The sequence below is a fragment of the Zeus faber genome (genome assembly GCF_960531495.2).
Source record: "Zeus faber genome assembly, chromosome: 1".
Lineage (NCBI taxonomy): Eukaryota > Metazoa > Chordata > Actinopteri > Zeiformes > Zeidae > Zeus > Zeus faber.
The window spans coordinates 1,452,985-1,475,087 of NC_137193.1; the positions used below are offsets into that span (position 1 = coordinate 1,452,985).

Genomic DNA, 22,103 nt, shown 5'->3' on the forward strand with positions numbered 1-22,103 from the left:
ACAGTGTAGTATAGTACAGTACAGTACAGTATAATATAGTGTAGTATAGTACAGTGCAGTACAGTGTAGTACAGTACAGTACAGTACAGTATAGTACAGTGCAGTACAGTACAGCATAGTACAGTGTAGTACAGTACAGTACAGCTCAGTACAGCGTAGTACAGTGTAACACTACACACCGCACAAGACCGTCTCGCGCTCTGCTTTCGGGAAATCGGACCCCGCCACCATCTCGTTGCTTCCGGTTTACAAGCCTTGCATCATACATGGAAAGGTGGTGACGAGGGACGTTAAGAGGTGGTCGGACCAATCAGAGGCCGCGACAGTGACTGGGACTGGGGCAGGTTCAAATCAAGTTGCAGTGATGTCAGCGAGTTTCATAGTTACGACAGCATCATTTCCACGGCGAAAGTTTGGATGTTTCCGAACCAGAAACCGTGGGTGGATTAATCCATCCATGGCGCTCTGAATGCTCGCACAGCCACTTACGAGGGTCTTGTATCAGGCAACATGAACAACCACAAAGCGCCGTCATACAAACTGCGGAGGGCGGTGAAGGACGGAGATTTTCACGCACAACCATCTCTGGGGTTTACAGAGAACGGTCCCAAAAAGGGAAAACATCAAGTGAGCGGCAGTTGTGTGGACGAAAACGCCTGGTTGAGGTCAGAGGAGAACAGGCAGACTGGTTCCAGACGATAGAAAGGAAACAGTCACTCAAATCAGCACCGGTTACAACCAAGGTTTGCAGAACAGCATCTGTGAAGGCACAACACGTGGAACCTTGAAGCAGATGAGCTACAGCAGCAGAAGACCACACCGGGTGCCACTCCTGTCAGCTCACAACAGGAAACTGTTGATAAAAAACTTGACAAGAATCTGCTACCATCAGGATGCCAGGATGCTGAAGACGAAAGGAGGATGGACATTTCAGCAAGACAATGATCCCAAACACACGGCCAAGGAAACTCTCCACGGGTTTCAGAGAACAGACAGTTGGTGTGGAAGAATGAGAAAAAATCACACCTGAGCAACACCTGCCACAAGTGTCTTCACACAGGAGGCGTCTTGAAGCTGTCATTACTACCTAAGGCTTTTCTACTAAGTATTAAATACATTTCAGCAAGCGTATTCAATACTTTTTCCCTGATTCATTCTAAGTTGTAACACACAACGTAATTTATGGACATATATGTTTTGATTTCTTTGTATGTGTGGATTACTTGTGTTGCTACCGACGTCTGGAGAAACGTTCATGTCAACAGACCCATCAGAAATATATTTACAGAGAAAAATGTTGACGTGTGTGTGCGCGCACAGCTCCGCTGCTGCCACTAGTGGTTGGAACGTGAACACCTGGGTACACGCCTGGGTGAACGTCGAGACATACTTTAATCATTTATGCATTGTATTTGGAGTATAAGTACGTATAGTTTACTAAATATAATTACATGAAAACAACACATTAACAAATGTACCAAGAATATATTTATACTGTCATGTGTTTCACAAATATTAAAATACACAATGCACAAGGAGCGGAACCACGTGGTCACTGTAGTTTCCGGTGGAAACGTTTTCAGCGACGCACCGGAAGTCCGGAAGCGCGCCAGAGGAGTTGAGTTAGTTGAGGTTTCCTCCCGCCCCGTGGTAAGATGTGGAGGTTAGAAGCCCTGAGAGCAGGGATCCGCCGTCCTCTGGCCGCGGCCGTGGAGGAGATTTTAGGATTGTTTGAGAAAACCATCTCAGAATACGAGGAGAAAGTTTCTCGTTTACAAGAAGAAAACAACGGTCAACGCCAGTTACTGGACGCGGCGCAGAGTCCCCGAGTTGTGCTGCACAGAGCAGGTGTGGAAGCAGGCACACTTTGATTGATATCAACACCACGTGCTCTCGTTCATAATCATTTGATAGCTTTTTAACTTGGGTCCATTTAAATGATCCATAACAGTTGAGCAAAGTTGTGAGTTTCCCCGAATTAGCCTCTGGGATGAATAAAGTTGTATTGTTTGTTCCTGAACTAGTTTGCTTGTGGGAGGTGGAACTATGTTTCTGTCTGACCTCCAGCCTGTTCAGATAGTCTGACTGTTCGCCACTTGGTAAATGGCTGCTTTTGCTTTTGAAAAAGGAAATCTATTATTTCTGTGGTTAAGTGACAGTTGATGACAAAAGAGAGAAGTCAACCGAGTACCACTACTGCTGTTACTTTAAATACAAGAAGTACAACCACGATAAGTATCAGAATCAGAATAGTCTTTATTGTGTTTGTTTACACGAACAAGGAATTGGTCTTGGTGTTCGATGCATACATGAAACATGAATGTAAAACAATAAGTAAAATATTGGTGAAATATATAAGTATATGAGAAACTATGGTTGTTTTTTTTTAATAAAGCTGTACAGTTTGTGCAGGAATGTACAAATGCTCAGTATAAATTGTAACAGTATGTTTACCATTACTACTACTATGATTACTGCTGCTACTAACTCTTCTTCAGAACAAGATCAAGAAGATGTTACTGAAGTTTCCACTTCTGCTTGGTCTCACCGTCCTAGTTTTCCTCCCCGTGTTTGTTTGTCAGCGTTGCCTCCAGAGCTCCAGCAGCTCTCTGTCTGTAAAGAGGAGCTTCCCCCTGAGCAGCAGGAGCAGGGCCCCGGTCTGGGCCAGGAGGAGCCGGGGCCCCCGCACATTAAAGAGGAAGAGGAGGAGTTCCCCGTGAAGACTGAACATGATGAAGAGTGCGCTCAGTGGTCACAGCTTCATCAGCGCCAAACTGAGGAGGAGAGAGAGGCAGAAGCTGTAGCCAGCACCTCAACTCAACAGATGGAAACACAAGCTGATGGAGAGGACTGGGGAGTGTCAGAAGCAGCCAGTAGCTCAGATCCAGCTGCTGCTTTACAACCAGCTGGTGCTGAGCAGCTCTTCTCTTCACACGCCTCTCAAACTGACACTGAGGACAGTAGCGGAGGTGGGGAGGAGACCGCAGAACCTCCGCCAGGTACGTTTTTATTTTTTATCCTACCAAGCTGTTGACAGGATCCATGTCAACAAGTACTAACTTCATTCCCCATTTAATAAAATAAGCAAAATTATAGGAGCACTACAGATATCCACAACACTAAGTAAACATTATTGACAATTATTGTTTGTTCAAATCATTGAGTGTTTATTAAAACCTTGTGGTGTAGAAAGAGGTTTACCTCTGCTTTCTACTTGTACAAAGTTCTCAAGGTATCTGGCTTCATACAGATGATTCAGTTCATCACATCGCTGATGTGCCATTAAAAAAACAAACAAATATAAACATTTCATGGACACAGTGTGGGGCTCTGCGACTTTCAGGCCTCAGTCCTCTGTCACATGGAACAGCCCAATGCCGAAGTAGGGGTGTTTGTTTTTGAAAATACGCTGAGAGATAAAAAAACAAACAAATCAACACGAATCTGGAAAAATCAAATTTTCCTTCATGAATGTTTTCAACTTATTTGGCTGCTCCTGGCCATTTTAGAAATGCGTGAGATGGTGGCTTTTGCTGTGGTGGGTCACATATGTTGGTCTTTTTGCCCATAAACTTCCTTCCTTCCTTTGAAATGTCTCCAGTGGGAGATGTTATCATTATTATCATTATAATTATTATTATTATTATTATTTATAATAATAATTAATAATGATCAATAATATAATTCCCTTTGGGAGGTCATGATGTATCAGCAAGGTGGACAGGTTAATGTTGTACAGGTACTTCTCACTTAACGACAGAGCTCCCTTCCTAGGACCAGGTCGTGACGTGAATTGGTCGATAAGTGAGGACCCGTGTTATTTCATGGTTATGGGGCGGGGCTGGTATATAAAGTGTGTATATAGTCTATATATAGTTTATACAGTGTAAATAGTATATATAGTGTATATAGTACATATATATTGTGTAAGATAAGATAAACCCTTATTTGTCCCACAACGGGGAAATCATTCCAGCAGCAAAAAGGGGACAGCAGAAATAAAGAGCATATCAAGTATTAACAATATAAAATATATAGAAACATACAAGTAAAAGTAAAAAAGTCACCATAAATAGGAACCGGGGGGGGGTGGGTGGTGTGTGTGTGTGTGTGTGTGTGTGTGTGTGTGTGTGTGTGTGTGTGTGTGTGTGTGTGTGTGTGTGTGTGTGTGTGTGGTGTGTGTGTGTGTATTGTGTATATAGTGTTATTTTACGGTAAGGGAGCGCAGTGATTGCGAACACTACCGTAGTGAATATTGACAGACTGCAGGAATGAGACTGAGATTGAAGAAGAAAAGAAAGAAACAGTCTTTAATCATCACACGACACTCCACAACACATGCTTGCACACACACACACACATGCTTTTGATGGTGCCGGTGAAATGGATCCTCTGCATTGAACCATCCTGGCTTGTCCTTCCTCCGGGGGCACAGCAGGAGCAGTGCCAGCGTACGTGGACGCGCCCGGGGACCAGGTGATAAGTGTCCATCGCTGGTCAGACCATGATGGGTGCATGTTTTGGGTGGGGGTCCTTACTGACGTGAGGTGGAGGAAACCCCATGTGAGCACGGGGAGAACATGCAAACTCCACACAGAAAGGCTCCTATTTGGGAGATAACCCACCGGAGAAAAAAAACAAAAAAACAAAAAACAGGAGCCTTTGAGAACGGTGATTAGGTGTGTGTGTACGTGTGTGTGTGTGTGTGTGTGTGTGTGTGTGTGTGTGTGTGTGTGTGTGTGTGTGTGTGTGTGTGTGTGTGTGTGTGTGTGTGTGTGTGTGTGTGTGTGTGTGTGTGTGTGTGTGTGTATAAAGTGTGATGAGATGCTTGGTATTATACACAGTGTACAATACAGAGCCAATACTGGTCAGAGAGCTGGTCCTAAGTCTAAACGGTCGTTAAACACGTAGATCGTTAAGTGAAGAATACCTGTATAGGCCTAATGTATACTGTTGTATACATATCCTATACGTTACTGTTGTATACATCTCTATTAAAATGTGATTACAAAAAAATGTCTAATATCTTGTCAATCTTTTTAATCTCCAGTGTTTTTGTAGGCTCCATAATAATGATTCACCACGGTTGTGTCCATGTCATCTGCATATGATCCTCTCCCTGCCGTCGGTGGTGGTCTTGTTTACTACATTTCCCATATTCCCCAGCGAGTAACATCCTTGCGTGGTCTTCCTGTTTCTGGTCTCACTTTGTTGTTATGCCAACAAATAAACGACGAGATCATTAGCCCTTCAACTCCCAACTGAACCGCCGCCTCTTTATTGCCTAACTTAAACATACAATGTTGTTAAGAATAGTAAAATAAATAATGCCAAACAATAAATAGAAGGCTTCAAATAGACCCTGTCATCGGTGATCGTCCTCAAAAACCCTGATCGGAGCACCCTTAGTCATGATGTGGGTGAGTCTTAGAGGATTACTAGCTGTGGACCTGAAACAACAGATACTTGAACTTATTAAACTAACTAAACTACGAACTTTGTATGTTTAACCACTAGATGACACGAGTGGCTTAGAGAGAGGGACTCTACTTAGCAGTGTGTGTATGTATTTCTATTGTGGGATGGATAAATATAACATGCCTCAGTACAACAGCCTGCAGCCTTTCCCACTGCATCTCTAGATGGATGCAGGTAGGTGAGGTGACACATTTATTTTTAAAATGCAATGTTTACACATGTCTATCTGCATTTGATAGTCATCCATATTCTTACTTATATTTCTAGAGCCACAAGTGTCCATACGTCTATTTATTGTCTCATTATCTCCACCTACATGTTTACATATTTTAGGTTGACTGGCTATTTCAGGTTACCTTCACTCATTTTCGAAGCACATATTTACTTCAATGTTTACTTTGGTCTCCTCTAACTTTACATTGTATTTTTATTTTTTGGTTTTCCAGGAGAAACATGTTGATGTTAAATCAAACATTCAGCTGTGTTTCAACCCCTCACAGGAACCATGTGATTGGTCCGTTCGGAGGTCTTTCATCCAATCAGAAAATACTACTCTGTAATGCTGTGTGTGGCTCAAACCCGCCCGTGTCGAAACATGCACTACACAACAACAGCAACATTACAGACAGTACATTAGATAACTAACAAATAAGATGTGTAGAAAGACAAACAAGGACCTATTATACATTATGAGATTGCGACGATTCCGCAACGTTAATATACCAATGATTACTGTGTCTCAGATCCTCCACGATACTTGACATTCCCCTGTATGGACTGAACCAGCAGGGAGAGGATGTACATCTCAGTCAGGGTCTTGGGCATTGGGCATCTCTCCTCTCTGGGCTGTTGTCAGGACGTGATCCAGAACTGTAGCAGTGATCCAACAGAAGACTGGGATGTGACACATGATGTGGAGGCTGCGTAATGCCTTGATGTTTGACATGATGGTGTTGACCTGCTCCTCCTCTCTGAATCTCTTCCTGAAGTATTCCTCCTTCTGTGGGTCGCTGAAGCCTCTCACCTCTGTCACCATGTCCACACACTCAGGAGGGATCAGTTGTCATCAACACTGTCATCAGTGTTCTGATTGGTTGGTTCTGTCCAGGTAAGGGTTTGAAGATGTCTTGACATCTGATTACTGTTTCTTCTGTCGCTGGTTTCCTAGAAGCTGCTTCAATCAGTCTGACCTCATGATCCTGGTTGATCTCCTCACCCCCTGCCTCTGTGATGTAGAGCTCTGTGTAGATCTGGTTCAGAGGTGTTGGTCTTCCCAGTTTTCCTCCCTGTGTTTGTATGTCAGTGTTGCTGCAGAACCTCCGTCAGGTAAGTTTTTATTTTTTAACCTACCAAGCTGTTGACAGGATAAACGTCAACAGGTAATAACTTCATCAATTGTTGATTCCCCATTCAATAAAATAAGCAAAATTATACGAACACTACAGATATCCACAACACTGAATAAACATTATTGACATTTATAGTTTGTTCAAATCCTTGAGTGTTTATTAAAACCTTGTGGTGTAGAAAGAGATTTATTTGCTTTCTACTGGTACCTGGGTTCATGCAGATTATTCAGTTCATTACATGGCTGATGTGCAAAAAAAACAAAACTAATATAAACCTTTCATGGACACAGGACTTTGCTCAATGATGCAAAGTGAACCCAGTTACATGTTGAAGTTCCCATACACTACTCACAAAAAGTTTGGGATATTTGGCTTTCGGGTGAAATTTATGGAAAATGTAAAAAATTCACGCAACAGTGATTTATCATGAAAGTAGAGCATTTAAGTAGAAGATACAATTCCTCATCCATCCTCATCTCAAACAATGTATTGAAACAAAAGCCAACAACAGTGGTGGGTTTACCACAACAACAAATGTCAACGTCTCAATAACTTGTCATGTGGCCTTGAGCATCAGTTACAGCTTGACAAGGACGTCTCATGCTGTTCACAAGTCAACTTATTGTCTGCTGAGGCCTGGCCCCCCCACTCTTCTTGAAGGGCGGCCCTCAGGTCATTGAGGTTCTGGGGTACAGAGTTAGGAGCCTCTACACGGCCACTCAGCTCATCCCATAGGTTTTCTATGGGATTCAGGTCTGGAGAAAGTGCAGGCCACTCCATTTGAGGTGCCCCAGTCTCCAGCAGCCGTTCTCTAATGATGCCACCTCCATGAGCTGGAGCGTTGTCATCCATGAAGATGAAATGAGGCCTGTGTTGTTCATGCAGAATGACTGGATGAATGATGTCATTCAGGTAGTATGGGCTTGTCACTGTACCATTCACAAAGTGTAGGACAGTTCTGTATTGACCAGACACACCTGCCCACACTGTAACACCACCACCACCAAAGGCTCGTCTGGTGACAGTGGCTGATGCGTAGCGCTCTCCTTGACGTCTCCATCATTTCTGCTCCACGTGAATCGACTTTCATCAGAGAACAGCACTGAGGCCCCTGGTGCCTCGTCCAGCGTCAACGCTCCCTGCCTGCCTGTGCCTGGTGGTGTTGTCAGGTACCCTTGCAGGTGGTCTTGCACGCAGACCACGCTGATGTCAACGGTTTTGAATGGTCTGATGTGACACTCGGTGCCTCTCACCTTCCTTAAATGTGCCTGGAGTTGAGTGGCATCATCATGCGGTTCCGCAGGGCACTGTTCACAATGAAGCGCTCATCAGTTCAAAGTTCAAAGGGTACTTTATTGTCAATCCTACCATGCAACACGTAATTACACAGAGGATCAAAATTGCGTTTCCCCATACTCCAAATGTGCAGTAATATTTGTAACACACAACATATAACATGAAAGTGCAAAAAGACAACAATAGACACAACACAACAAGACTAAGGATAGTCTTAATATACTCAAGAAGTCAAATGAGGTATGTTATTTAGGTAATAAGGTGCAGTACAAAGCTAGCAGCAAGAGGATACATATGTATACCAAGGGGATACATATGTATTGTAAAATGTAAATATTTTGCAGTCAGTTGGTCTTTGTGGGTGTCATGTTCATGTCGTGTTTGGTGAGTTTAGTAGTCTGATGAACTTTGGAAAAAAGCTGTTCCTGAATCTGGTGGTATTGCACCGCATGCTGCGGTACCGCTTGCCAGAAGGTAAGGGGGTGAACAGTTTGTGTGCTGGGTGGGTGTGGTAGGGGTAGGGGGGGGACGGTAGCTCAGGCGGTAGAGCTGGTGGTCTAGTAATCTAAAGGTTGCTGGTTGGATCCCAGGCTCCTCCTGCTAGCATGCTGTAGTGTCCTTGAGCAAGACACTTAACCCCTAATTGCTCCTGATGGCTGCGTCCGTCGGTGCTTGTATGTAATGGTCCTTGATGATATTAGCAGCTCTCTTGCGGCAGCGAGACGGGTACAGGTACTGGATGGATGGTTGTGCTGTTTTGGTGATCTTCTCTGCTGTCCTCACCACTCTTTGTAGGGCTTTCTGGTCAGCAGCAGAGTAGCTACCATACCAGACTGAGAGGCTGCTGGTAAGAATGCTCTCAATAGCTCCCCTGTAGAAGGTGGTGAGGGCAGAGGAGGTCAGCTCTCCTCATCCGGCGAAGGAAGTAGAGGCGTTGCTGTGCCTTCTTTACTAGGGAGATGGTGTTGATTGACCATGTCAGGTCGTCTGTGATGTGCACCCCCAGGAACTTGGTGCTCTTCAGAGACTGCACTGCCATTGATGGTGAATGGGATGTGTGGTGTGTTTCTTTCTGAAGTCAGTGTGGGATGTGGCCAAAGGACGTCCACTTCTATGCCTTTCTGTGACTCTTCCAGTCTCTCTGTTGCAACCTGCTGATGACACTCTGTGATACTCTAAGCTCAGTGGCCACATCCCTCTGACAACATCCTGTTTGAAGCCTCACAAGGCGAGGTGCTGTTGATCAGTTGTTAGGTGTGGTCTTGGTCTCATGATGTCAACATGTGAACAGCATGATGAAGAGGACTGTTTAAATACCGACTCTAATTGAACCAGGACATGTATTGGTGGATTCATGGATCAAACACCTGTTGTGAATTTTTCCGTTCAGCTCCTTGTTAGAGAACAGCAAGTTGTGCAAAAAGTACTGAAACATTGAACAGTTGGACATGTGCATTCAAAAGTTTAGAGAAGGTCAAATGAAGTTCACCTGTAAAGGTTATAGTGCATTTTAGCTTCATCCTGAAATTTCATCCAAAAGCCGAATATCCCTAACTTTTAGTGAGTAGCGTATGATGCAGCCATCCTAGGTCTCAAGTTGAGCTACTCTGATTGTCAACTTCATAAGTCTATGATCCAGAGCTTTGTTCAGTGGTGTGAACACTTTCTCACCCTCAACGTTAATAAAACAGAAGATAGTGTTTGACCCCAAATCCATTGGTGACCACTCCCCTGTGGTCATCCATGACCAGTGGATAGGACAGATGAGCTCTGACAGATACCTGGGCATTCACTTTGATGACTAACTGGGGGCAGTGGCTCAGTAGGTAGAGTGGGTGGTCTAGTAATCAGAGGGTTGCTGGTTCAATCGCTGGTTCCTCTTGCGAGGATGCTGTAGTGTGCTTGAGCAAGATACTTTCACCCCAAACTGAGCCTTGCATGCAAACCTCAATCAGTGTAAGAATAAGTTGTGTGTTGCTTTGTACAAAATGACTTCCACTTCCTGTGAAGGCTCAGCATCTTTGGCAAAAACCAGTGAGTGCTAGTAGTAGAGAGCCCACTGTGCTATGGCATATCAGTATGGTTGGCCAACCTTTCTGTCCAGGTAAAGGCCCAGGTTACACACAGAGCCATTAAGATGATGGGAGTCGGGCAACATCCCACCCTTCGGGGTCTTTTTATCAGACAGGCACAGAAATTAATTTCAGACCCTACACATGTCCTCCACTCTGAGTACCAGCTCCTCCCATCAGGCAGACGTTTCAGGAATCCTCCAGTGTAGGCTCAACCGCTATAAGCGCTCCTTTGTCCCCCTGTACATCAAAGCACTGAACACCACATCAGAGAACTTTTACCATATGAATGTATTCATGTACTGTATGTTGTGGTTATATATGTGGTTTACAGGTGGGCGATATGGCCCCAAAATTAATAGAACAAAATTTCAGGGTATTTCTTCAATGTTGTTGACAATATGACAAATATTTTATTATTACTTTCAAGAGCATACAATTGCAACAAAATCAGTGTTTTAGTTTTATGTCATCCATTCAACCATAATTTCAAAGTTAACATGAATTTAGAAAAAATATTAAATGTAACAATATTTTGATGTCCATGTAATAGTGTACGTAAAACAGAATTCTTTAAATTAAATGATGACACTCGCTCTGCCCACTGCCGTCCCTCACGCTACTTGTACTGTAGTGTTGGTTTTTTCATCTCTGATGTCAGGACCCGGCTTGGCTGTGAGACAGAGTTGAGCAACATGGCAGTTTTCAAATCCCCTGTCAATCAGTTTGACTACTCACAGCTGAGCCACCGCTCGCTCTCCCACACACCCCCGCTACCACCCCCATACCACTACTGTCCGAGGAGCTGTCCGGCCACCTGCCACCGCCCCCTTCACACCGTCTATAGAAGCCGGCCTTCCCCAAGAACCTCCCCACCTGATTTGTTGTCTTGGGCCTTGGACAGGCCGCAGCCGCCGCAGTTCTGTCTAGCCGTGGGCCCAAGTGGTACCCCAGATACCGCACCTCCCTCCACCCAACTCCACCCTTCTTGGGCTGGCTGTTGCACCGCAGCACCCTCCACAGGCTGGCACAGCGTCATGTCTGTCACAAGGGACGGCGGATTTTGGAATAAGAATTTTCGATCTCCGGACCCAACTCATCTCTCTCAACCACTGTTGTCACCAAGGGACCGGGACCTCCTCCCTGCAAGCTTTTAGGAGGTTGCTGATTTGTGCCCCGCCCCTTTAAATGGCCCCTACTTGCTTTGTTCTTATGCAATTTCTAGCTGGATGATGGGAGTAATATGAGGACCTTCTCTCCTCCTGAGCACCCCTAGTGTACAGGCGCCACTTTGGTCATTTGAAATGAGGCAGACTAGGAGCTAAAATCAGCACGGGTACTTTTGCACGGCTCAGTTATAAAAATGCGACCCATATGATCTCAAAAGACATCAGCGTATTCATACTGGAGAGAAACTGTACCACTGTGACCAGTGTGGAAAGAGATTTAGTACAAGTAGTCATCTCAAAATACATCAGCAACGTCATACTGGGGAGAAACCATACTGCTGTGACCAGTGTGGGAGGAGGTTCAGTCGATCAGAAACCCTTAAGACGCATCAATGTATTCACACAGGTGAAAAACCGTACCCCTGGGACCAGTGTGGGAAGATGTTTAATACAAGTTGTGATCTCAAAATACATCAGAGTATTCATACTGGGGAGAAACCGTACCACTGTGACCAGTGTGGGAAGAGATTTAATAGAAGTAGTAATATAAGTCCCTTACATGAAGGGACGTTGTTGTATCCAAACTGTTCACTCTCAAGTGCTTGGGCCTCCACAGTAGATCAGGGCCTGTACTCAAACGTCTGAGAACCTCTCCTAGGAATCACATTGTTAGATTAACTAGAAGTAACAGTACTACATCAGAGTAAGGCCCAAGTTGGTTGAGAAGCTTACTAGAGGCAGTCCCCTGGTCACGAACGTACCAACCTCCGTAAAGCATTGTTTGAAAAAAATAATTTGTACTAACAAATAGGCAAACCGCTTAACCCGACGCTCAAAACACTGCTCATTTTCAGCGGTTCGTCGGCCCGATGGAGAACGACACACTGTCGTCTCTCTCTCAAGACAAACATGGCTCATTGATGCTAGATGTGAACTGTACGTAACTATTCCAACTTGCATACAAATTAGACTTACAGACAATAGAAGCCTGACATCGTTCGTAACCCGGGGACTGCCTGTCCACCATCTCCATCCTCCTCCCCAGGAACAATATGTTGAATATAGTATTGTGGTGCGGGGGTGGTGTGGTTTCAGCAGCCGCACCTGTCTTCGGTCTAGTTAATTGGGTCCGGGATCAGGGTGGCTGTTCGCCTGTTGCTCGTTAGACTAATCAACGAGCAACAGGTAAAACCCCCATCAGTCCACACACACACAAATAGGAGCCCTTGTCATGACATGTTTTACATCTACTCCAGGCCTGTTCCACCCAATAAAACTCATTGGAATAAAAGTGGTGTTTTCTACCCCATCACCTGTGTCTCTGCGTCTGAGGACCCTGAAAATGCCACTTGGGTGTGGCAGGCGGCTCTTCCACAAGTGTGTGTGCACACAACTCATTACAGCTTGCCTACCACCCCAACCTTGGACGCAGTCACCCACCTCATGAATACTGTGTTCACCTCACTGCTGTCACTCACATTTTAAATTATTTGATATTTATTGTTATTCTCAGCTTGCAAACAGTTCACAGCATTGCACAATGTACACAGTGCTCTGGTATTTTATTTTCTGAATACTGTATATAGATTTGTATTTCCTTTAATTTTATTTGACTGATTTATTTGTACTACAGTATATGCCCAGCAGAGTCTCTGGAGTTTGCCCAAGAAGCATTTCACTACATGCAACATGTTTGTACCAATAAAACTTTCGAATCTTTGAATGTGGTGCTGACAACCACTCACAGGTAGAGAACATACGACTTTATTAAGCCCTGGAGGCTGATGTCAGGCACAGATCATAGAAGGAGGTGGTGTTAAACAGGTGGGTGTGGAGGTGTGGAGGCTCCAGACCTGCAGTGTGCAGCACCACCTGAGGACTCCAAGCAGCGCTCACTAACTTGCTCAGCTCCATCTTTTCTCTTTTTAAGCGACAAACTTCCTCCTCGTGTCCTGAAAGCGTTTCTTCCATCAAGCCCCACATGTGCTCCGCATCTGGCCGCACTGGCCGCTGGAGCATCGCCCTCAGCGCCTCCGCCCTCTGCATCCTCTCTGGTGGGTCCGGAGCAGCTAAGCTACCTAGCCGCTAAGCTACCTAGCCGCTAGCCTCCGAGGCGCTGCTGGCGCACGTTGATGACGCCACGGCGCCACGCCGACATGAGAGTGACGCTGGATCCTCGAGCAGCGAGGACCCGGGAGGGAGTGGATGACGTCAGACCAAGCCGGCGTGTGAGCAGAGCACGTCATGCTCCGGAGAACTCACAGCGAGCGAGCCGATGACGTTTCTATCGCGCGACCGGCGCGAAACCGGAAGCTCGTAACACAAACATCCGGGGGGGGGGGGGGGAGAAGAAGAAGGGGTCGCCTCCGCCGAGACGCCATCACGCAGGGACCCGACATGTCGCACTGGAGAGACGGCGAGGTCCGGGAGCTCCTGTCGGTGAGGGCCGACGCCCGCATCGTCCGTCAGATGAAGGGAACCACGAAGGACTCGGTGGTTTACGAGCAGATCACGAAGCGGCTCCGTGAGCGCGGCGTGGTCCGGGCCAAGGCGCAGGTGAACAGCAAGCTGAAGACGCTGAAGCGGCAGTACCACCAGGTCGCCGAGCTCAACGGCCGCGGTGGAACCCGCCGCGGGGCCTGGTGCTACTTCGGCCTGTGCGAGGCCATATGGGGCCCGGGCCACGCGGCGAGCCCCGCGGCTCCGGTCGCGGAGGCGGAGGAGACGCAGCACAGCGACGCCGAGGAGCGGACTCCGCTCCCTCCGACCGACGTGTCCGCCGACGGTTGCGGTTTGAGTTCAGGTGCGAAGCGTCCACACGAGCACCGGGGTCGACCCAGCCGTCCAGCCCTCCAGCATGTTGTTTAACCCGGTGTCTGTAATACAAAAGAAGGAAAATAGATGTCAACTCTAATAATAATAATAAATTATTTTTTTAAAGTCCAGGATCTGTTATTCCATTTGAAACGGCGATGTTTCACTCTTCGCCTTAAAAGCAAAATGTCTTGGTCGTTCAAGGCGGCGTCGACCAGACACAACGAAGGAGACGTGGACGGAACCTCCGTGGAAAGACGAGCCGCGAGGACCGGTCCGCATTTTGTGAAATCGATTTTTTTTTCTGTGCACATCAATTTTGAGAATTTAAACTGTTTCAATACTCATTTCCGCATTACGGATTCACCGGTAGCGGCTGCTTCCTCCCTCCCTTCGGTCTGACGGCGAGTCACACACCCGCTGCAGCGCCCACATGGCCTCGCTGTGTCTCCGCCCTCTCGTTCGTTTGTCGTGGTGTTCGCTCGTTCAAGAAGGCCATTGCAGGGCCTCCGCTTTTGAAAGAAAACATCAGAAATGCTGTTTGGAAACACTTCACAATGGAGGCAAAACGTGAACCTAACACTGGAGGGCCAGACTTTAATATGATGCAATTTATTAATATTTATTAATTTAATTGTTTACGATTAACATTTTAATCATAATTTAATTTATTTATTTTTACAAAGTTCGTTTTTTGATTATCTGTGGACATTTATTGAGGTGAAATATTTTTTGTTCAAAATAAGTGCACTGCAGAGACAATGCAGACAATTACATTAATACTATAGAAATGTTTATTTAAGCAATTTTGTGTCATTTATTATAAATTATGGTATTTAATCAGATACAAAAAAATATGTGGATATTACACAATATATGAGCCGTCAGCCCTCTGCTCTCTAAATATCGGCATAGACCATTGAAAACCCCAAATCGGTCGACCACTAGCCACAAAGCTTACAAGTTACAACTGTCCTTGGGCTGAGGTGTCTGGTAGGAAAATAACCCCCTGGCTGGGATGGCCGTGTCCCTTTTTATATTTAACTTCTCTTCAGTCACCCTTCTCTCGCTCCCCTACCCCCTCCGCTCTCCTCCTTCCCTCTCTCCTCCCCTTCCACACTCCCCCCGGGAACCCGCTGGTAGACACCGGGGCCAATTACCCACTATCCTGAACACTTCCCCTCCAATCAGATGAACTTATCACATTATAACAACCCACCAATGAACTTGAACCCCCGTCTCTCCCCTTCCCCCACAGTCATACACACTAATGTTAATAAATTATATGGTCCACTTTAGGGGTGCCTGAAATCTTGTTACAAGATTTTGCTAGGCATGAATATGTGACCCACCGCAGACTTTAGGGTCATTTGGTGGCTTTCATTTCCCCCCCCCGCATCATTTGAAAGTGGAGAATCAGAGCTTCCAAACAAGGTGTCACTTTTGCAAATCAAGCAAATATTTTTAATGCTATGTCTTGTTAATGACAAGGGTGTGGCAAACTGTGTTTCTGAGATAATCATCTTCAAAGTTTCCCCCGAGACCTGGCTTCAGCTCCCGGCTCCTTTTCCAGCTCCGAGAATGCAAATGTGGGTTGGTGGACAAACAAAGCCTCATGACTACTTAACAACATGCTATATGGGCCAATCACAAACAGCGTCAACAACACACAACTAATTTTGTTTTTAAAAATGCTTTGATGTAACAGAATATACATGTTTAGAAAAGTGGAATTATTTTGGAGTTTAAAAGTACGGACAACAACAACAAAATGTAGGGTATCAATATTATGAGTCTCAGAAAATCTGTCACCAACCTCAACGGACTTCATCACGTCATCAACTTCTTCCGTTGTAACAACGGACGTATCGTCGGTCTCCTCCGATGGTTCTTGAAAATATTCTGTCATCGTCACGTTAAGTTTGAAATCCGCTGTTTGAAATGTTCTCCAAGTCCGGAGTAATATCACATTCAGCAGCGCTGTCGTTCTCCACGTCGCTGTCAGAGAACTATCATTGCGGAAAATGAAGTCCAGTACGCGCTGCTTACACTGACTTTGCATAATCCATAACGGTACAGAGGAAGTTTTCCCAGACAAGTGAGACCGAAACAGCCCTGTGCTGCGCTTTAACTGTCTGTATACGGAAGTGACGTAGGTGCGCTACGCGAGGGGTTCGTTTTCTACGGCGTTTCACAACAATGGCTCCGTGTGTATAAAAGTGGTACCATTTAAAAGTTGAATTCTATCAAAATGGTTTCACATTGTGACTTCACATCACATGGAATATTGATGAATGATCTTCACCTGGACGGTCGTTTTAAAGGAAACCATCGATCAGCGTTGTTCAGCGTCTCGGTAAGTGAACTGAGTTTCCCCATGTTTTTGAACGGGAATATTTAACTACACGGTTTAACATTTTTCTAAAATGTATTAATCAAACTCGGTTTTGAAAATACGTTGAGAGATAAAAAACACAAAGTAACATGAATCTGGAAAAACGACAGACTGCCCCATCCTCCCTTCCGGAGCAGGGGGGCTCGGGCTGCTGTGCTGGCTGGTGAAGGTGTGGCCGGACTTGACTGTTGCGGGGGCTGCTTGGGGGGGTGGCCTGGCTGCTGGGCCGCTGGATGGTCCCGGCGGTGGCTGCTGAGCAGAGGAGCTGACTGCAGGCAGTTACCTGTGGTGGTTGCTGCGGCTGCTTCTCCCCTGGTCTTCCACAGGACCTGCTGGGTGCTGCTGCTGCCAGTGAGGAGAGGGTTGGTGCTGGGCTGCCCGCTGGTGGCTCCGGGGCGTCTTAGGACTTCCCTTCTGTGTCCCTTCCCCGTGCCGGGGAGTCTGTTCAGGTGGCAGTTTCGCCTACCAAGTGCCGCCCAAGTGGCGTGTTGAGAGACCTCCGGCACAGAGACACAGAAGACCGGGGTTGTAGATACCAGTTTATTGTTGAGAGAGGGCTAGTTGGAGTTAGCCCAGGAGCAGATACCTGCTGCTCGTTAGACAAACAAGCAACAGGTATGCAGCCACTCTGATCCCAATTACCTAGATCCAGGTCAGGTGTCGCTGCTCAAACCCCACCTTCCCAACACCACACCCTGTAATTTGAACCCTGAGATTTTATTTAATTTGACCTTTATTGCTTGTATTTATTCTTGTAGCCAAGTTATTTGCATGATTCAGAGCACAGCAGAAATAATGCATAATGGCTAACAATGCTAGATGTCTTTTGTAACTACTGTTACAAACCACTGTTACTTCTTGTTGCTATTAGAGTTGTCATGTCGTTCTTCGCCTAAGAAGAGGAGGAGGAACCAGACGCGCTCGGAAAGGCTATCTGCAGAGATGAGGGACCTGTTCAGTGAGATGGACAAGGACTTCAACGAGCGAGAACGGCTTCGGTTGTTGGAGCAGCGGGAGTACGAGGAGCGGGTACGAAGAAAGGCGCGGGTGGAGAAGGCGCAGGAGATGGCCGTTCTTCAGGACATGACTTCATTATTACGACAAATGGTCCAGCGGATGCCTGCCACGCAGCCTCCATACCCTGGCTCAGCACACACCTCCTGTAGTCAAGACCCCTGCGACCCCTGCGACCAGAGGCAGGGCCCTACTTTCACCGACCTCCAACCAACCACAGTATTTCCACAAGGTGAGAACGCGTCTGACATGGACAAACTCCTGTTGTGTGCTACGTGTGTGAAAGGGCAACTGCAGACCATGTCCGGACCTGATTCTCAGACATTGTCCGGAGTTCATATCAGAATACGATTATTGATAGATATGCTTTTTATTTTTATATGTAAATGTCACTGGCAGCATGACACATTTGTGGGTGTTTATTTGTGGTAACTACAAAAACACACACGCATGCCTACAATTAATTAGGATTTATTTACACGTATTATGTAACAAATTGCACCTCTCCGAGCCACCCTGATACTGGGGTGAGTTTTATGACACTTTTTTACACTAAATATTGAAGAAATATGAAAATGAGATCTGATATCATAGTTATTCAAGTACATTTTTCCCCATAAACAGTTCTTATTCTGAATAATATGAATCAATAGATGTATAAGAACCAGTACAGGTAGTATATGTGGCCTTCTCTCTTTGCTGAAAACTACAGTAAACCGGTGGAGGAACATATAAAAATACTATTTTATACATTTCAGATTATGTATTCCAATGTGGATTTATGAAAGGGGGAATATTGGATTGAAGGTCCTGAATAATAACTCCAATGGTTATGTGTGATTTTCATGGTTCTTTTATTTGGATCTGGCAGCGTTGCCTCCAGAGCTCCAGCAGCTTCCCCCTGAGCAGCAGGAGTGGAGCCCCGGTCTGGGCCAGGAGGAGCCGGGGCCCCCGCACATTAAAGAGGAAGAGGAGGAGTTCCCCGTGAAGACTGAACATGATGAAGAGTGCGCTCAGTGGTCCCAGCTTCATCAGCGCCAAACTGAGGAGGAGAGAGAGGCAGAAGCTGTAGCCAGCACCTCAACTCAACAGATGGAAACACAAGCTGATGGAGAGGACTGGGGAGTGTCAGAAGCAGCCAGTAGCTCAGATCCAGCTGCTGCTTTACAACCAGCTGGTGCTGAGCAGCTCTTCTCTTCACACGCCTCTCAAACTGACACTGAGGACAGTGATGAAGATTGGAAGGACACCAGACAACCTCAGTCAGGTAAGTGGGGTTTTTTTTTTTTTTGCTACAAACCTGTCCTTTCCCGAAAATGTCCTTTGAAATATTTACCTTTTATCTTCACCTCAAATGTGAGGCTAATGCAGTCAGTGGTGAACAAAGGACACAAAGAGAAGGTAAAAATACTTTGATAGAATAGACTTTGGTAAGAGTCCCCCATTCTAAATGATACTTAAAGGTACATTATGTAGTGTTTGATAGCAAATTCTTAGCCACATTGTATATTCTCAGAGTTCTGAGCTGTTTAAGTACAGTACTTGGGTACTATCCACCTTCATTTATTACATGTAGTGCCTTTAAAGGGATACCTTACAGTCGTGGCCGAAAATAATGGCACCCTTGCACGTAAAAATAAATCTCACAATTGTCTCTAAAATAATCTATCTATCTATCTATCTATCTATCTATCTATCTATCTATCTATCTGTCTGTCTGTCTGTCTGTCTGTCTGTCTGTCTGTCTGAAGAGACACTCTACTTTATTACATACATCTATCTGTCTGTCTGTCTGTCTGTCTGTATGAAGAGACACTCTACTTTATTACATACATCTATCTGTCTGTCTACCTACTGTATAATCTGCGATATAGACGGCTCAACGATAAAAGAGACCACACTTTTTATTTTTCCTCAATGTCCTCCTTTTCCTCCTTTTGTTCACAGCTTCTTCACAAACATGTTTTAAATAATACATCATTAGTAATTCTAAATGATCCTCTCTTCTATCCAAAGTACTGCTTTATGGATCAACGCTTCCTTCCCCCCGAAACGAATTCACGCGTTTTGCTGTTGTATGTTTGACTGAGCTGCAGGCTGTCCAATGTCTTGTCGTGTGCATTTAAAATGATGATATCGGCGTAATCCCAAAACCTCGATTACAGCGTACGGCAGATTTTGGGAATTCCCCGCAGGCGGCTAACACATACTTCGACCCTTGTTTTCCAACTGTTGTAAAGTCTGTAATTCTCCATCATCACCTAACCTGTCATTTTATATATGATGGGAAAAAAGGTGTTCAAACAATCATTTAATACTAAATTGCTTTGTACTGATAGTTCTACATCTACCAACTTCACTAGGGTCTGGAAGATGTCACTTAAGTTTCTACTACTTGACAAAACTGTTTTCAAACAAATAGTTGTCATATCGCTGAATGCGTGATGTTAATGGTGTCACGATTCCGGTTCAAAATTGATCAAAATTAAGCATTCGATTTCAATCTTCGAAATCACAAGCAGGTTCCTGATTCTCCCTTTATGGGCAGTCGAGACAAAATAAATGCGATCTCCGATGCCACGTTATCTGAAAATAAACTACATACTGTGTCACTGAAGCTGAGGTTTTGGGAGGGAGGGGGCGAGCCACAGCCCAAGCTGGCAGCTTGTGCATTCTAATCATTTGAAGAAAAAGTGTGCTCCGATTTAATGAAATTATATATTTTACAATATGTCCACTTGAGAAGTTAGAACACAGTACAGGCAGCATGTGAGATGCGCCGGTATGCGCTCCATAAGAGTAGTTAACTTTATGAACCAATGGATCACAGACAAGGACCAATGGATCAAAGATAAGATAATAATGGTAAATGGAACATGACGCTGTGATATGAGTAGAATTAGAAGAACGTACAGAGCGGACACAGATGCATTGGGTGGAGGAGTAGAGACGCACAGTTTGCAGCAGCAGTAGTGTGGAAAAGTTAGCGTCTTTTCAGTGAGGTTCACTAAAAAGAGCCAGCCATCTATGAAATTGTATGAAATATTGTTTATATTTATTCTACTACAAAAAATAACGTGATTTATAATGATTTAATGTGACTGGAAACAAAGTTATTTATTGAGTAAGTGTTTTTCTTTACAGATCAAGACTCAATATTCTAACAATGGCATAGCCGTCAGTGCTGGAAAAATAATACATACGTTTAAATCGAAAGTCAAATTGAATCGTGACACCCCTAGTTATTATCGTAGAGCCTTCTCGCCTCAGCTTGGACGCACTATCCTAGTTTTCTTTACTGGCTGTGTGTTTGTATTTCAGCTTTCTCTTCAGAGCTCCGGCAGCTCCACACACATCCAATAGGAGAACAGCAACACAGGAGTCAATCACACATCCAGCCAATGGGCATTCAGCAAGGTAAAGCACGTTTAAAGCAACACAAGAAGCATTTTTACACTAAAAGTGTCGGTGACTGAGTTTTCCTCCCTGTGTTTGTTTGTCAGCGTTGCCTCCAGAGCTCCAGCAGCTTCCCCCTGAGCAACAGGAGTGGGGCCCCGGTCTGGGCCAGGAGGAGCCAGGGCCCGCGCACATTAAAGAGGAAGAGGAGGAGTTCCCCGTGAAGACTGAACATGATGATGAGTGCGCTCAGTGGTCACAGCTTCATCAGCGCCAAACTGAGGAGAAGAAAGAGGCAGAAGCTGTAGCCAGCACCTCAACTCAACAGATGGAAACACAAGCTGATGGAGAGGACTGGGGAGTGTCAGAAGCAGCCAGTAGCTCAGATCCAGCTGCTGCTTTACAACCAGCTGGTGCTGAGCAGCTCTTCTCTTCACACGCCTCTCAAACTGACACTGAAGACAGTGATGAAGATTGGAAGGAGACCAGACAACCTCACTTAAGTAATGTTAAGTTGTTTTCCTCCCAATTTGCGCTCAGTCACCTAAACATCTCTGGTTGACAGTTTCAATATCGGCAGGTTAAAATATCCCATGATGCCCAATTTAAGAAAATATAACAAAATAATAAAAGCACCACAGACATTCACAATACCAACTCTATAGCTCTCATGCATGGCATAACATTTAAGAGTGGTAACGTTTCCTTGTTCCCAGGAAGCCTTTCCTCTTTTTCTTTCCGTCTCCTCTCTGGTCCTTGTCACAGGACATTGATCTCCTGTACTAGGAGGGTTGAAGAGAAATAAGGAGAAGATGGAAAAGGAGGGAGAAGCTTATTTTAAGATCTATCTATCTGTATGTAGGATTAAGGCTGCTTTATAGTTCTGTGTCGAATAGCCACTGACACTGAAAACATATTGTTATTGTTGTATGAACCGGAACCAATAGAAAGTTGAACACTAGTCCCACAATGCCTTTCCGTTGCTTAAACAGCCATGTAAGATTTTGACCAATGGCATTCAGGGGTGAGTCGATGAACTATAAACTACGAACTACGTTGAAAAAAAGTTTGCGTCAGCAGCCGCTACAGAAAATAACATACAATTGAAAGAACACCTTGT

At 45.1% G+C, this 22,103-nt stretch overlaps 1 protein-coding gene across 1 annotated transcript in view; it reads left to right on the top strand.

The window, feature by feature from the left end:
• The window catches only part of LOC307239227 (uncharacterized protein), a gene marked incomplete at both ends in the record, with an annotated part of 90,094 nt that extends 68,803 nt beyond the window's left edge, over window positions 1–21,291 (top strand). Inside the window, 4 exons of the mRNA XM_080012557.1 lie at window positions 18,459–18,854; window positions 20,909–21,004; window positions 21,091–21,226; window positions 21,270–21,291. Of these exons, the coding sequence (XP_079868683.1) occupies window positions 18,459–18,854; window positions 20,909–21,004; window positions 21,091–21,226; window positions 21,270–21,291 (650 nt within the window). The remainder of the gene's footprint in view (window positions 1–18,458; window positions 18,855–20,908; window positions 21,005–21,090; window positions 21,227–21,269) is intronic.
• Between the last annotated feature and the right edge of the window lie 812 nt (window positions 21,292–22,103).